The sequence below is a fragment of the Leuciscus leuciscus genome, assembly GCF_965113295.1.
Source record: "Leuciscus leuciscus genome assembly, chromosome: 21".
In the NCBI taxonomy this organism is placed as follows: Eukaryota; Metazoa; Chordata; class Actinopteri; order Cypriniformes; family Leuciscidae; genus Leuciscus; species Leuciscus leuciscus.
The window spans coordinates 8,642,294-8,657,537 of NC_138745.1; the positions used below are offsets into that span (position 1 = coordinate 8,642,294).

The window sequence follows — 15,244 nt, forward strand, 5'->3', positions numbered from 1 at the left end:
ATAAATATTATTATTATTATTATTATTATTATAACAAAATAAGCTACTTTTATATTGCATACCTGAAAAAGGAAAACAAACATTATAGACTACAATGATGTGTGCTGTTACTTTAGTTTTTTTTTAATGTTTTTTAATTATAATTATTATAATCATTATATTGTGCAATTATAATATTATAAGACTTGTTATAATATTTATAATAAATTACAATAATTAAGACAATCATCATTTAATTTGTAATTATATATTAATTTATTTAATTTGTAATTTAACAATCTAAAAATGTGTGTATTATTTTATTTAATGTTCTTATATCGCCTATTTTACTTTCATATATATATATATGTTTGCTATTTTTATTAATAATCATCAAATATTATATTAATAAATGTAAATCTTTCATTTTTAATTTCAGTCTGACATTTATGTATGCTAAACATGATACTGTGTTGAACCGCTGCTTGATGTTTCTTGTAAAAGCCTGAAGCGAGTTGGAGAGCCACTGATCTGGGTTCCTCTGAATCTATACTGTTTGAACACTTGATCAGCATTCTGTCTTATTTGAATGCTCAACTGCAAAGACTCTGCAATGTGCTAATGTTTAGCATGCATGAATGCAAACAGGAAGGTATGCGAGTACAGTTGTGTGATAAAACAGGGCCACTCTGCTTTTGCCTTTTTGTTTCTACACCCAGGTGATGTAATTTCCCTTCTGGCCGGGGTTAGTCATTCATTAGAAGGATAACAGTGGCTGAAACAGCAACAGGCCTGGAGTGATCTCTTTCTGGCAGCCGGCCGATAAAATTTAACACTTAGAGTTTGTGCCTAGAGAGGGCAACATAACACTCCTGCATGTGAAGACGTGCAGTTTTAGATTTTTTTGAATCGAACCCTCCTGGGCCAACAAATTCTTAGGCGTACAGTCTCACTGTACTCTCTCTCTCTCTCTCTCTCTCTCTCTAGCACTGCCGTTCTGCTCGACTTCACACAGATCTGTTTGTTTCTAATTATATTTCCTCTTTCATCTTGTTTAATCTATCCTAAAGCGTAAAACTTTTTTCCTCTTCTCAGAAATAAAGATGCAGAACTACTCCCTAGCTCAGCCAATATTTCATCTGTGACTGTATTTCACAGAAAATATGTGTCATTTTATAGGGAGGAATTGTTTTGGCAAAAGCTCGGCACTGCTCTCACAGTTTTTCAGGGTTTAATTGGACCCAGTTGTTCTAGAGTCCGTCCCTTAGCTCGTAATATCATTGTTTTAGTGTGTGTGTGTGTGTGTGTGTGTGAGAGAGAGAGAGAGAGAAAGAGGGGTTTTAACGCTGTGTCGACAGACTCCGCACTGGCAATACTCTTGAATAGCATTTATGTGACATAAGAGCAGAACTAAATGGGGTTGGTGGTTTATAAATAGATTCCAGATCAGATTCCAGCAAGCACTGTGCACTTTGTCTAACAGGCATAGTTTACATATCCATATGAAACCTCCAGTGCTGTGCATTTATAGACCATGTGTAAATGGCTGCGTGTGCAAATACGCTTGCAAATATCCTGTTTTTGAGTGCCAGTGACATCAAAGGATCCAGGGAAGGGCGCTAATGTCTTATTAGTTGCTTCTTTCAGCTGTTATGTGAATTACAAACCTGGAGATTGGGAGTTGTGCAGGAAGCACGTGGCAATGATCCAGACACATCTCTGTTGCCTGGCATCAGTCCATGTTTGTGTTTGAATCCCTAAGACAAATTTACAGTTCAAATGAAATCAGCACTCCTTTTGTAGGTAACATTCCGTAACATGTTATTTACTTTCCCGTGGCAGTTAGGGATGTGCTAAAGTACATATTTTCATAATTGACTGTGTGGTGACTGGTTGGCGGAGTTAAAGGGATAGTGCATACATATCCCATATTTTATTACCGTATTCCCTCTGTTTTATGTATTCACCTGTGTGACGTTATTTGTTGTGTGGAACATGCACTGTTCGTCAAAAGTTTGGAATAATTAAGATTTTTTAAATGTTTTCTGTGTGTATATATATGTTATTCTCATTAAGAATGCTTTTTTGTTTATAAAAAAAAAAACTGTAAAACAGTAATGCTGTGAGATAGCTAATTATAATTCAAAATAACACGTTAATGGCTGCTGAAAATTCGGCTTTGCCATCACAGAAATATATTACATTTTAAAATAGATCAAATATAAATATATCAAAATTAAAAACAGTTCTTTTAAATTTCAATAATAATATTTCACTAATAATGTTTTTTTTTTTTTTTACTGTATTTTTTATCAAATAAATTAGCCTTGGTGAACATAAAATACTTTTTATCTTAATTATTCCAAAGTTTCCCCACCGGCGTTTTTTTTATTTGATTTTTATTGGTATTTTATCTACCCAATTCGGCATAAGATACCTTAATTTCCAAAGTGTTGATATTTTTGGTCCGATTTTTGCATCGGTCTGAACAAATACCACAGACAGGCTGAATGAAAATGTAAATCCACTCTCTGCCAGTAGATGGCGCTTAAGGAACAGCAGAAGTAGAGCCGTTTCCACGGTAACACTACTTTATAAGGCATTACACAATACACGGAGGGAAGATGAAAAGCAAATGCCATCTAAACTTTTCCGTAGGCGGGTTTCCCCCTTATACGCTAATATAATTAATTAATTAATGCATTCTTTAAAAGTATTTACAGATTTAATGATAATTGAAATATGAAATGGAAATACTAACCGCTGGGAATTTTTATCATGGTTTTCGTCAATCATGATTTCAGTCCTAGTGAGAGTGAAAGATTTCCCTATGCAGATTTCTTGATGGGTTCAAGTTGGACATGCAGATTCGAAACATTGACCTACAGAAAGTCGCTTGGTTTGAAAGTGACTTCTGTGTGAGCTGTGCTTCATACATCACTGCACTATTGACAATAGTGGATCTTTTTGCTCTCGTAGTTTTTCCAAAATGTTGCTAATGTGGCCGCACTTTTACAGTGAAAGTGGGGAACAGGGACAATCTTTGTCACCATTCACTTTCCCTATTCAGTTTATATTATGCATAATAAGTAACTTTGGATTATGCATAATAAGTTAATTGCTCATGGTGGGTTATTGGAAATGTCTTGAAATGTATTGTACTGTAGAATACGGTAGATTTGGAGACTTTACCGTGCTGGCAGTATAACGGTGTGCCAAAGCACAACATGCTTCACAAAGCCTCTTTTCGTCTCTGAATTTATTCCATTCAAAGAACCACTGCCAAAAATATTAAGTAGGGAGAAAGAAATTGAGCTAAAATACTCCACCTTAGTTGATAAACGACTAGTCATTTTAGGCACTAAATCTGAATAGTGACACTCGTTTGTTAAAACATGATTATTTGAACTTTTTAGTGGGGTTGACATTGATATTTCTTGTTTTCTTAAACCTTCATCTGAGCATTATGAGCAAACATTTGCATTGTCTTTCAAAGCTCTCGCGTTTCTTGACAAATGGGTTTAATTTTGTAAGGCGGTGTCATCATATTTCAGATCGGCCCATTCTGAAGCAGCGCTGCTCTTCCACGTCCAATCAGCACGCCGCTCGACACATTCAAACAAACGGCTTTTGTTGGCATGTTGTAAAAGGAACTGAATTAGATTCAGGAGAGATTTCAGTTGCACATCTGCAAGATATTTCTGAATCAGTTCATGCCTCTTTGACAGCGACTGCGCTAATTGCAGCAGGATGGAGCCACGGGTCTCGTCTTCGGTATGAATGTGCAAAACAGACGTTTTAATGCAACACTGGAGTTTTGAGATGAGAAGATAAACAGTGACAATTTGTGTCTAAACCTAGGTTCTTTTAGCTGGATGCCAGTGATGTGGTTAAGTTAAGGATTAAGGTCTGTAAAGGTTTACCTAAAGGGGGATATCAAATTTATTTTTAAGTGATCTTTGCCAGCTGAGTTTGGTTTATTTACTCTACAAATAAAGAAAATGATCAAATGAGATAAAGTAGCTTTCATTTGTAACAGATTTATTTCACTAGACTATCCATAGGCCTTAGCATATGGTAATATATAAGCAGTTTGAATTGAATTTACAGATAAAATAGCTTTATTGTGATCTATATTATTTTGCCATGATATAAAATTGTGTTTGTAGCATTAAGCATCAAGAGTGCTTCAATTGTGATAGGAATATTAGTAAATGTTAACTATGTACAATTACGCTTTAGCTGTCGTCTTAGCGTCTGTTGTTTATATTAGGGACATCCAATATTAACAGGTATTAAGAGAATCTCTGGGTGTTTTCATAAACAAAATAAATGATTAACATAAATTAAATTGAACATGAATTAGACTGAACATAAGCTTGTGCCTTTCCTGCCTTTCTATTTTGATATATTCATTTAAATCTGCAGCCTGGTGCCATTTTCTTAGAGTTTTCTATGTTAGGTTTGACAAAAATTAGCTTGGCTAGGTGATATATTTTGAATATTTGACAAATAATATATATAGTATAATGTTTAAAATGATATTTTATTTGGTTATTAAGTTTCCCAACGATTGTGTCATTAGAATAGTCCTTATTTGTAACAACGTGGCGCAGGACCTGAAAATGATAACTGCGTCGGGCTTAAACTAGCAAAAAATACTTGGGTCGCGCTTGGCGCTGCATTGCACCGGGTGTAAGATAGTTGCAGTCTGCAATTTAAACTTTGGGGAAGATTTAATAGCGTCTATCTATCTGTCTATCTATCTATCTATCTATCTATCTATCTATCTATCTATCTATCTATCTATCTATCTATCTATCTATCTATCTATCTATCTATCTATCTATCTATCTATCTATCTATCTGTCTATCTGTCTATCTGTCTGTCTGTCTGTTAAAGTGAAAAGTACAAAAGGTTGTTTTTTTTGTCAAATTTTTCTGTGCTATATTGCCCAGTTCTAGTTTGAGCTCAGAGTAATTATTCAAGCTGAATACTTGATTTAACTTTTAACTAGACTTAAAAAGACTTCCTAAGGATCTGCAAGGCCCTTTTTTCACGTTAGCAGGTCAATAATTAAATGGACATGCAAGCAGGTGTACAAATCTGCGGTGACCTGGGAATTCTTGAGCTGACCCCTGAATCACCGGAGTGAGACGGGCTCAGCGTGACTCTGGTTGAGGGCCTTCGCCGTCTACAACCCTAAGCTCTGCTTCTTAAATACTCTTAAAGTGTAATTAAAAGGAGGCGAGTGTATGTCCAAAAGTAATGCAAGGAAATCTGCCAAAGGCTTTGATTGATTTTTCTCTTAACATCACTTAATAATAGAATGCAATCTGTTCATCTTTTTATTGTTTTATTTGTTTCCTCCTAAATGAATTTACACAATGAAGCAATATTTCGATCAAAGCAGCAGGGCGCAGTCAGAGCTTCAAAGCGGCGGAGCAGGGCACATGATCTTATAGTAAAGTTTTGCTGTGTCGCCATCAGGATTAACAGTGTTTGACCCACTTAGTTTTATAGGTGCGTGAAAACAAATACCTCTGCGCTCAGATGGTCATTATGAAGAGGCTAGATTCATTTTTCTGCTGCAAACATTTGGAGGTGTGCAATTTTGAGGGCCGCATGTTTTCCATTTACACCCGTAGTGGTTAAGAAAAGGTCATTTAAACTTAAACTAGTGGTTCTCATAGTTTTGCTTCAGGACCCTGATTTTAAATTGAAGCTGCAGTCTAACATAGTACCAAAATTAAAAGTAAACAAGTACTCTTGACATGTAAATATTTTATTTTATTTTATTTTATTTTATTTTATTTTATTTTATTTTATTTTATTTTATTTTATTTTATTTTATTTTATTTTATTTTATTTTATTTTATTTTATTTTATTTTATTTTATTTAAAAAAAATGTATGCCATCCTTACTATGCACAATTTTATAGTTAGTTGCATTTTATTGTTTGGATTTAGTATGTTTTGTTTTTTTTTCCTTGGTATGTTTATCCTTCTTGCTTTTCCATTTTTTGGATCACAACCCACCAGTTGAGATCAACTGGTTTTGACTGCAATATTCATTGCAGTGGAATGGTATGTAAACCTAGAGGAATGCATGTATGCCCTGTTGCAAGGAAATCTCAGATAACGCGTTCATATCCTTCCATTAGCTTCTTTTATTAAGGCCAAACCCCCCTCTTGGTAACTTTATAAACCTTTTCATATGTTACGGTTAAGTACACTCAAGTAAAGTTCCATTTTCATCCCATTACGCTGTCTGTGCGAGAGATAAATTGTTTGCCTATGACAATGGGACCTATTCTTTGGAACCAAGAAAAAAAAAATCTGAAACCTAAAAAGAAACAGCCCTACTTAAAGAGGACGTAATTAGACATGGTCTGTTCAGCAGAAAGTTGTTGCTGCCTGCAGATCCAGCAGATATGAACTATATTCCAGTGTCGCAGAGCAGGTATTCCCTCTGATCTATGCTCGCCTTTATTGGGTCAAGCTTGGGGAAACGAAGCCAAACAATGCGAAGGAAGCATTCAGTGAATTTTCTCAGCATGCTGTACAGTCAGTCAGAAGTGCATGATCCAGGGCTCTGCCAAATACAAACGCATCTGTTCCCCAGATTCCCTGTATAACTGGGACTGGTCTGTTATCCCATGCCAGGTCACAAGCAAAGCTCTTACTTTACTTTTATAAGCGAATAATGCAAACAAGTCTGCTTGGCAAAGACATTGTAATGATGTTGTGACGCATTAAAATGGAATTGCAATCTAAATTACAACATTTTGAATTGCAACTTGCACAAAATGTATATTAAAAGGAAGAAATGACTGCAGTTAGGGCTGTGCTTTTTGTCTTTTATCCTAGGCTGTGCTCTCTTATCCCAATTTTTCAAATCCAGTCTTTAGGACTGTACACTAGGGTTGTCAATTTCAGTAGTCGGTACCAATACCAGTAAAACATTTTCGGTTCTCAGTACCAATTTTGATTAAAAACAGTTTTTAAATATACACTACTGGTCAAAAGTTTGGAGTAAGAATTTTGAAGATGTTGAAAGAACTCCTTATGTTCAACAGGACTGCATTTATTTGATCAAACACACAGTAAAACATTAATATTTTGTAATATTATTACAATAATAATAATAAAAAAAGATATTTTAATATATTGTAAGATGTAATTTATTCCTGTGATGGCGAAGCTGGATTTTCAGCATCATTCTAATATGATGATTTGGCACTCAAATCATCTTTTTTTTTATCAGTTATTATTGATGCTCAATTAAATAATAATAACAATATTAGTGTTGAGAATAGTTTTGCTGCTTAATATTATTGTGAAAAACTAAAAAAAAATTTTTTAAAGAATAGAGAGTTCAAATGATCATTTATTTAGTTTAAATCAAAGTCTTTTATAACATTGTTAATGTATTTAATCATGCCACTTTTGATTAATTTAATATATCCTTGCTGAATAAAATTATTAATTTCTTTTAAAAAAAATTATTAAAAAAACGTACTTGCCCCAAACTTTTGAATGGTAGTGTATCATGGTTTTAAACAAAAAAATATTAGCAGCAAAAACATCGGTTATAATAAGAAATGTTTCTTGAGCACCAAATCAGCATATTAGAATGATTTCTGAAGGATCATGTGACTGAAGACTGGAGTAAAGATGCTGAATAAAGTTACACTTTAAAATATTTTTAAGTAGAAAGTTAGGGTTACGGTGCAAATATCATCAATCATTAATTGATACATTTAAAAATTTGGGGGAAACCACAAGGTCAAATCAGATTTTTTAAGAAACTACAATCTTGACACACAGTAATGAGGTTCCTTTCAATGATATTATACCCTGTTTTATTTCCCACACCTTTTTTTATATTGGTTGTTTAGTATAATCATGTAGTTTAGTTTGGTGGCCACAATTTGGTGAATGTTTTCATTTTATTAGGAATTTTTCTATGTTTTTACTGGTTCCTCTTTCAGCCACTTTTACCACACCTGTGATCGTCCTCATTTTGCATTTGTGTCTTGACAGGATGAAGTTATCGCCGTCTCAGAGAAAGTCATTGTGAAGTTGGAGGATCTGGTGAAATGGACAGTGGCGGATTTGTGGAGTTGGAAGAAGGGTCTGCGGGCCATACCCCTGAAACCCACCGTGCTGAAGGAGCTCGGCAAGAACGGCCAGAGAGAAGCGCTGCACAAATACAGAGAGTCCACGCTCAACAGCGGCCTCAACTTCAAGGACGTCCTCAAAGAGAAGGCTGAACTCGGTATACAGCATGATTTCTCATACCTCACAGTTCACACACATGTACCGGTTAGTGGTTCTGGTGTTTCTGATCACTGATTCTGATTCCGTAGGCTTAATGTTTTAATTATGGCTGGTTTCTTTATTGCTGTCATTTCCTCTTGAAAGAACATGCGGAGAGAGATTCACGTACATCTTTATTGCACAAATTGCACAAATCTCAAACTCTCATTTAAGATTGTAATAAAGAAGATTCTTTTTTATGTTTTTGTAAGAAGTCTTTTATGTTCACCAAGACTTCATTTATTTGATTAGTAAAAACAATAATATTGTGAAATATTATTACAGTTTAAAATAAAAGTTTTCTATTTAAATATATTTTATAATAAAATGTATTCCTGCGGCAGTAATCCTGAATTTTCAGCATTATTACTTCACATGATCCTTCAGAAATCATTCTGATATGCTGATTGTGTGCTCAAGAAACTTTTCTTTTTATTATCAATGTTTTTTTGTGTGAAAACTGTGATACTCTATCATTCAAAAGTTTGGGGGAAGTAAAAAATTATATTTTTACTCTGCAAGGACACATTGTATTGATCAAAAGTGACAGTAAATACAAAAATATTAACCAGCAAAAACTGTTCAACACTGATAATAAGAACCATTATTAATAATTTAGCACCAATAATAAATGCAAGCTTGGAGAGCATCAAATATTTCTTTCAAAAACATCCCAAAAGTGTATGTGTTCAAGTAACATTTGATAAAATAATGTGTTGTTTGTCGTGACCAACTGCCTGCAGGCTTTGATAATAACACGGCTTGAATGTTTCTTTTTATGAGCGTCAAAACTATTTTTTACAGTGAGTAGAAACTTAAGCGATTGTACAAGACACAACAAGAAAGTGTTTGAGAATGACACTTGTTTAAACAGGCAGGGTGTCGCCCCTGTATTCATCTCCCTCTGTGCTTTTTCCTTCTTTGGTTGTTTGTGTCTCTCATTAACTGGGAACAATATGGTGTATAAATGCTCATTAATGTGCAGACGGATCACACCCAGTGTGATTACGCTTCCTGCATGATTGCTCTGAAGGATCTGATTTATCAAAGCATTATACGTTTCGTTTCAGCTCAATTTTGCCAATATAAAAACCCTTATAAAAACAAAACATTTGCTCATACTTTGTATATTTTATGTATTATAAACAGCAATGATCGTGTGTGCTTGATAGCTTAACAAAACGGGGTCAAACTCCATTTTGTGTTATGAAGGAGATACAATAAAAAATAGCATATGTTTCTTTTATTAGCTGTTGACATAGTGATATCACATGATTTGTTATATTTGCAACCTTTGTAATCTAAGAGTTCTTTACTAGTGTGTGTATATAGTTGTGTGCCATATAAATATGTCATTTTGGCTTTGGCTCGGTGATTCACAGTGGTTTTGCTAGTGATTTAAAATTCAGCCTCGCTGTGAATATCATAAAGATTTTAATGCGATTTTTATTAAGTGTTATTTGACAAAACATGTTTTATTTTGTTCAGTGTTAATGAAGTGTTAAGAAAATAGCTTGATGTGAAACAGGAAATTTGGGCAGGACATACAGTATTTAAAGACTTTTTAAATAGCCAATAGGCTTTAGTTTAATTTAAGTTGTAAACATGTGATCTCATTCTAGAGGGCATTTGATTGGACAAACATTTGGTTACGCCCCTGAGTGCAGGATGAGTCATCAATATTTTTGGGCTGTTTTCCCAGAAGAGAAAAAGCGTAAATTTTGAATGTTTTTCTATTGCAGTTTATTCCGTCAATGTTGAGGAGTAAAATTTAAACACAATTTTTAGCTTTAAAGCTAACAGACAAAAAGCCACAGTTATTAGTTATGTGATTTATAGTTATTTGTTTGTCATTATTCAAAAATCTTCACTAAAGTGGCATTTTACTTACTTTTATTAAGAAGGTTTCAGTTAACAATGTATGTAGGTGTTGGTTATAGTTATTACAATAGTATTATTATATTGGTCAGTATAAACGGAAATTATAAAAATGTAATTGTTAATTTAGTGAAAAATAGTGTGTGAAAAATATGTCTTTATTATTCCAAACTAGATTTTCTGAATCTGCTTGGCTACATTGGTTGTTTGGTTGAAAGGATTCTCATGACTGAAATAACAAATCCATAAAAATCAAGGTCATATAGAACTATAAAAAATCACGTTAAGGCAGGAAATATCAAGATAATTGTTTTAGCTATATCAAGCAGTCAGAAAGGCCAACCAGGGATTTCCACGATTCTGAAGACTCTGTCTTTGTATCAGCCAGAATCATATTGCAGAATCCATTTTCAGTGCATAACATTTGAATCAGTTCTCAAGCAGGTTAAAAGCCATTGAAGGGCTAAATATACATATCACCCCCCTTCAATTTGGTGTATATAATAATTATGCAGCACTAGTGGATGGATCTTTTTTACTTTGCCAGTTACTGGAATTTGCATACTGCTTTGTTTGGAAGCGTGGAGGCAAACGTGCTCTCAAGTGGGCTGATGTATGAGGTTCCTATGAGATAGAAGAATCAATAATGGATGCTTTGTCACTGTTGCTTATGTGCAGGCTACAGCTGTGAATGACAATCAATAGCTGCACAAAAAGATCTGTGATTTATTCGCTGTCAGTCCTGCAACCTTATTATTTCTTGCTGTATTCTGAGTGTGCGCATTTTTGTAATGTTAATAAGTCGCTTTTTAATGAGTAGATATGAGAGTGTTTGTGTTGTCAGGATGGTAAATGGATTTACTCAAGAGTACCTCGAGATCCACTTGGTAAGCGGAATATTCTGGCACAGAACTACTTTCGAAACTGCAGCTTTTTCAGTATCGGACTTACTCTCTCAATTAAAAATAAAGAGTTTTTGTTGTCATTTAGGGTGTTCACACTTGGCATGTTTGGTTTGATTAAAACGAACTCTGGTGTGATTGCTCTGTTAGTGCGGTTCATTTGAATAAGTGTGAACGCTGCCATCTGAACCCTGATGCGCAACAAACAAGCGGAGCGAGAAAAAGATGGGTCTCGGTCCGGTTCCAAACTAACTCTGGTCTGGTTGGAGTGAAATATGAACGCAACGCAGACCAAAGACATGTAAACGAACCAAAAACAGGACATGATGTCACAAGATGCGACCCTTAAACCCTTAAAAGGACAGAATGCTGAAGTATACCTTTTTTTTCTCGTCATAGTCGTGATGTTGCCCATCACAGTTCGGTACAGGCATCAGAACTGCGTCTCCTCGCAGCAGATTTTCGTTTGTGTGTGTGATGGAGGGATTCCTGCCGCTGTGTTGACTCCTTTGCACATTTTATAAGCTCTTCACGAATTCTCATCTGGTCAATATACCATCATATGTAGGCTATGCACATACAACGAGCGCATTTATCCCAGCACACAATATTGTTTTGGATGTTCAGTAAGTTCCGTCACGAAATGCACGCAATAAAAGCCGACCAATCAGGTTGTGAACATATCCCTATGCCTTAGGTTCGGTATCTTTCGGTTCGGTGTTAAAATGCCAATGTGAACGCTAAGAGGACCAGGACTAGGCCTAAATGTTTTGTTTTTTAGGTCCGGACCAAACGAACCAAGAGCGAACCGAACTACAAGTGTGAACACACCCTTACTCACTCTATTGTTACAAACCCATATGAATTTCTTCCTTCCATAGAACACAAAAAGTGAAATTTGAGAACTGTACTGCCTATTCTATTCCATGAAATCACAATGAATAGGGACTGGAGCTATATTCAGTCTTATGATGAAGTCATATAATAGCTTTGTGTGACAAACAGAAATTAAGCCATTATTTACTGATAATATCCTCCAATGTGTTATTAGTCACCATGAAATAAAAATGAGCAATTCTTATTTTTTATGGTAGCTTACATTATTTATTATAGTTAAATTATCCGTGCACATAATTTTCTGATGATGTGTTTACTGGCATCAGGGCATGGCATCTGTCACTCACATGAGATCGACCAATAGCAAATCAGAACGATCCTACCATCCAATCAATTCACGATGGACAAAATAACATCCCGCCATACGTAAAAAAAATGTATTGCTCAAGAAGCCGTTTCACTTGGATATACGTCACAGTAGCGAAGAAAAGACAACATCTGTCTCATGCCGACTTTTAGCGCTTTGGCGGAATTTAACTTGTGAATTGAATCAGACAAATCTGTTGAAGCTTCAGCCCCCTTTCATTGCAATTGCATGTCCCACAGGTTCAGAACAACATAAGGGTGAGTAAATGATCACAGAATAATTTTTGAGTGAACTATCCCATCAACTGACCTTTGTGCATTACCGTCCGTTATTAGTGAAAGCTGAAATACATTTTCATAAATGATGGGGTCACAGAGTAAACTCATTTGATTTTTAATATGAGATCAGAGGTGGTTAATGAATTTGGGCTGAGGAGGAGAATGATTCACCGACATGTTGTGCGTTTTAATCTTTGACCTGGAGCGGTTTAACGTACCCTTTCTCAAGTTAAGAAGGAAAGCTGTCTTCAGGTGATATGAAAATTGTGTCAGTCACTCTTGAAACAGCACCGCGCTCCTGGTGTAAAATAAAAAAGCCGTTTGGCTGTAATTGATATCAAATAAAAAGCAGATTGTTCAACTGTACAAATAGGGAGTGTATTAATAATTAAAACAGGGTTTTTCACAGTCTGGTATGTGGACGACAGCCAGCAAAAGACTGGCTGTGATTGTGAGGGGATGTAAAAATTTTTAATGTTTGTAATGAATTGAAACATTGTTTAGCACCTCTATTGCAAATGTATTTTGCCATCCGTGAACGGCTCTAGAAATCTGGCATATACTTTGAGTTCTGATTTGTGATGCCTGCAATAATTAGGTTTTAAAAGGTCCTGCTTTGCTCTGTGCTTTCGATAGAGGGACTGCAATAATTTTAGCCGCGTCCCGAGGGAAACGGGAGGATAGCTATAAGGATTCTGCCATATTAGGCTCCTGTCAGAGCGCTCTGGGACGCTGCATAATAATAATGCAGATCTTTGGACTGCCCTTGAAAGTGCTGTAGATTTAATGATGTTCCGTTTTGGTTCCGCCCTCTCCAGCTAAATGCTTTTTGTGGCTTTCAAAAATATCACTTTCACTGCAGCTACACATTTCAAGAGTTTGCAAGGGATCACGGCCGTGTTTCCAGTTAACGGAGGAGATATTTTGGAATAAGTTTGCAGATAGACCCAATAAGCGCCTAATATCTTGTAATATATCGGTCTTGTAGCAAGTGCTCATTTAGGTTGCAAAACAAGCGTCGAGTGACAGCAATTAGTTTTTAAGTCACATTTCATTTCCCCAGTAACAAACTCAAAGCAGATTTGTCTTAGATGGAAGGAAAAGGGTTTAATGGCTCTCACTGAAGCTGAACCCAAAAAAAAAAAAGGAAAAACAACTTGAAATTGACTAGATGCATTCTTAATCTCGTAAATTAACATATCTCCCCTCTGGCCTTGTTATGCAGAGTGATGAAGTTTGACTTTAGGATATATTTCTCAAATTAATTCTCAGGATGGTAGCGATATCTAATCTAATTTCTGCTTTGGCTGCCGACATCAAAAGCATTCAGGTCACAGGAAGGATGGTGCTGGCTATCTGTCTGTTTACTCTGTCTATCACAGAAGCCTGCGCTTGTGTTACTGGGTTCAATTTAGGTTCTCGGACTAATACGATATATATATGATATATAAGAAGGCCGCTGAAGAGCGAGTCGTTGTCTTTGAACAATGGTTGGGTGTTATCAGATGCACCGTGTGATCAGAACTCCACCCTGTTGTGCTATCTGTGTATGATATGGGGCATAATGAGTATACTGTAACTCAACACCGGATGAGGAGTCTTTACGATGATCAGGTGTTGATTTGCACGGAGCGTGAGAAGTGGAAATGTCTTGTATTTTCGGTGCTGTTTGAGAGATCATTTGTGCTGCACCTGGAGGGTGGTGATTCAAGTGACTACTCAATCATGGTGGATGAGTTTGAGTTTGAGTTACCTTAATGTAAACTTAAGTTGCATTAACTTAATGTGAAGTACCTGCTCAATTACAGTCCCCGTAAATGAACAATAGAGCTGAACAACGTGACAGAATGCTGTATCCAATATAAAATGAAGATTTATTTATGTATTGGCCTGTCCGTTTGTCTTTGTGTATGTATCTATCTCACTTTGAGTCATTTGTCCATCCATCCATCCATCCATCCATCCATCCATCCATCCATCCATCCATCCCACTTTGATATCCATCCATCCATCCATCCATCCCACTTTGACATCCATCCATCCATCCATCCATCCCACTTTGACATCCATCCATCCATCCATCCATCCATCCATCCATCCATCCATCCATCCATCCATCCATCCATCCATCCATCCATCCATCCATCCATCCATCCATCCATCCATCCATCCATCCATCCATCCATCCATCCATCCATCCATCCATCCATCCATCCATCCATCCATCCATCCATCCATCCATCCATCCATCCATCCATCCATCCATCCATCCATCCATCCATCCATCCATCCATCCATCCATCCATCCATCCATCCATCCATCCATCCATCCATCCATCCATCCATCCATCCATCCATCCATCCATCCATCCATCCATCCATCCATCCATCCATCCATCCATCCATCCATCCATCCATCCATCCATCCATCCATCCATCCATCCATCCATCCATCCATCCATCCATCCATCCATCCATCCATCCATCCATCCATCCATCCATCCATCCATCCATCCATCCATCCATCCATCCATCCATCCATCCATCCATCCATCCATCCATCCATCCATCCATCCATCCATCCATCCATCCATCCATCCATCCATCCATCCATCCATCCATCCATCCATCCATCCATCCATCCATCCATCCATCCATCCATCCATCCATCCCTCCCTCC

At 36.2% G+C, this 15,244-nt stretch overlaps 1 protein-coding gene and 1 long non-coding RNA gene across 2 annotated transcripts in view; both read left to right on the top strand.

Moving 5' to 3' along the window:
- arid5b (AT-rich interaction domain 5B) overlaps positions 1-15,244 on the top strand; it is a 111,564-nt gene that overhangs the window by 5,744 nt on the left and 90,576 nt on the right. Inside the window, exon 3 of the mRNA XM_082151483.1 lies at positions 8,027-8,261. Within this exon, the coding sequence (XP_082007609.1) occupies positions 8,027-8,261 (235 nt within the window). The remainder of the gene's footprint in view (positions 1-8,026; positions 8,262-15,244) is intronic.
- Positions 8,270-13,667, top strand: LOC309485010. Its single transcript, XR_014201022.1, has 2 exons — positions 8,270-8,428; positions 8,690-13,667. It is a non-coding gene; the product is annotated as an uncharacterized lncRNA (long non-coding RNA).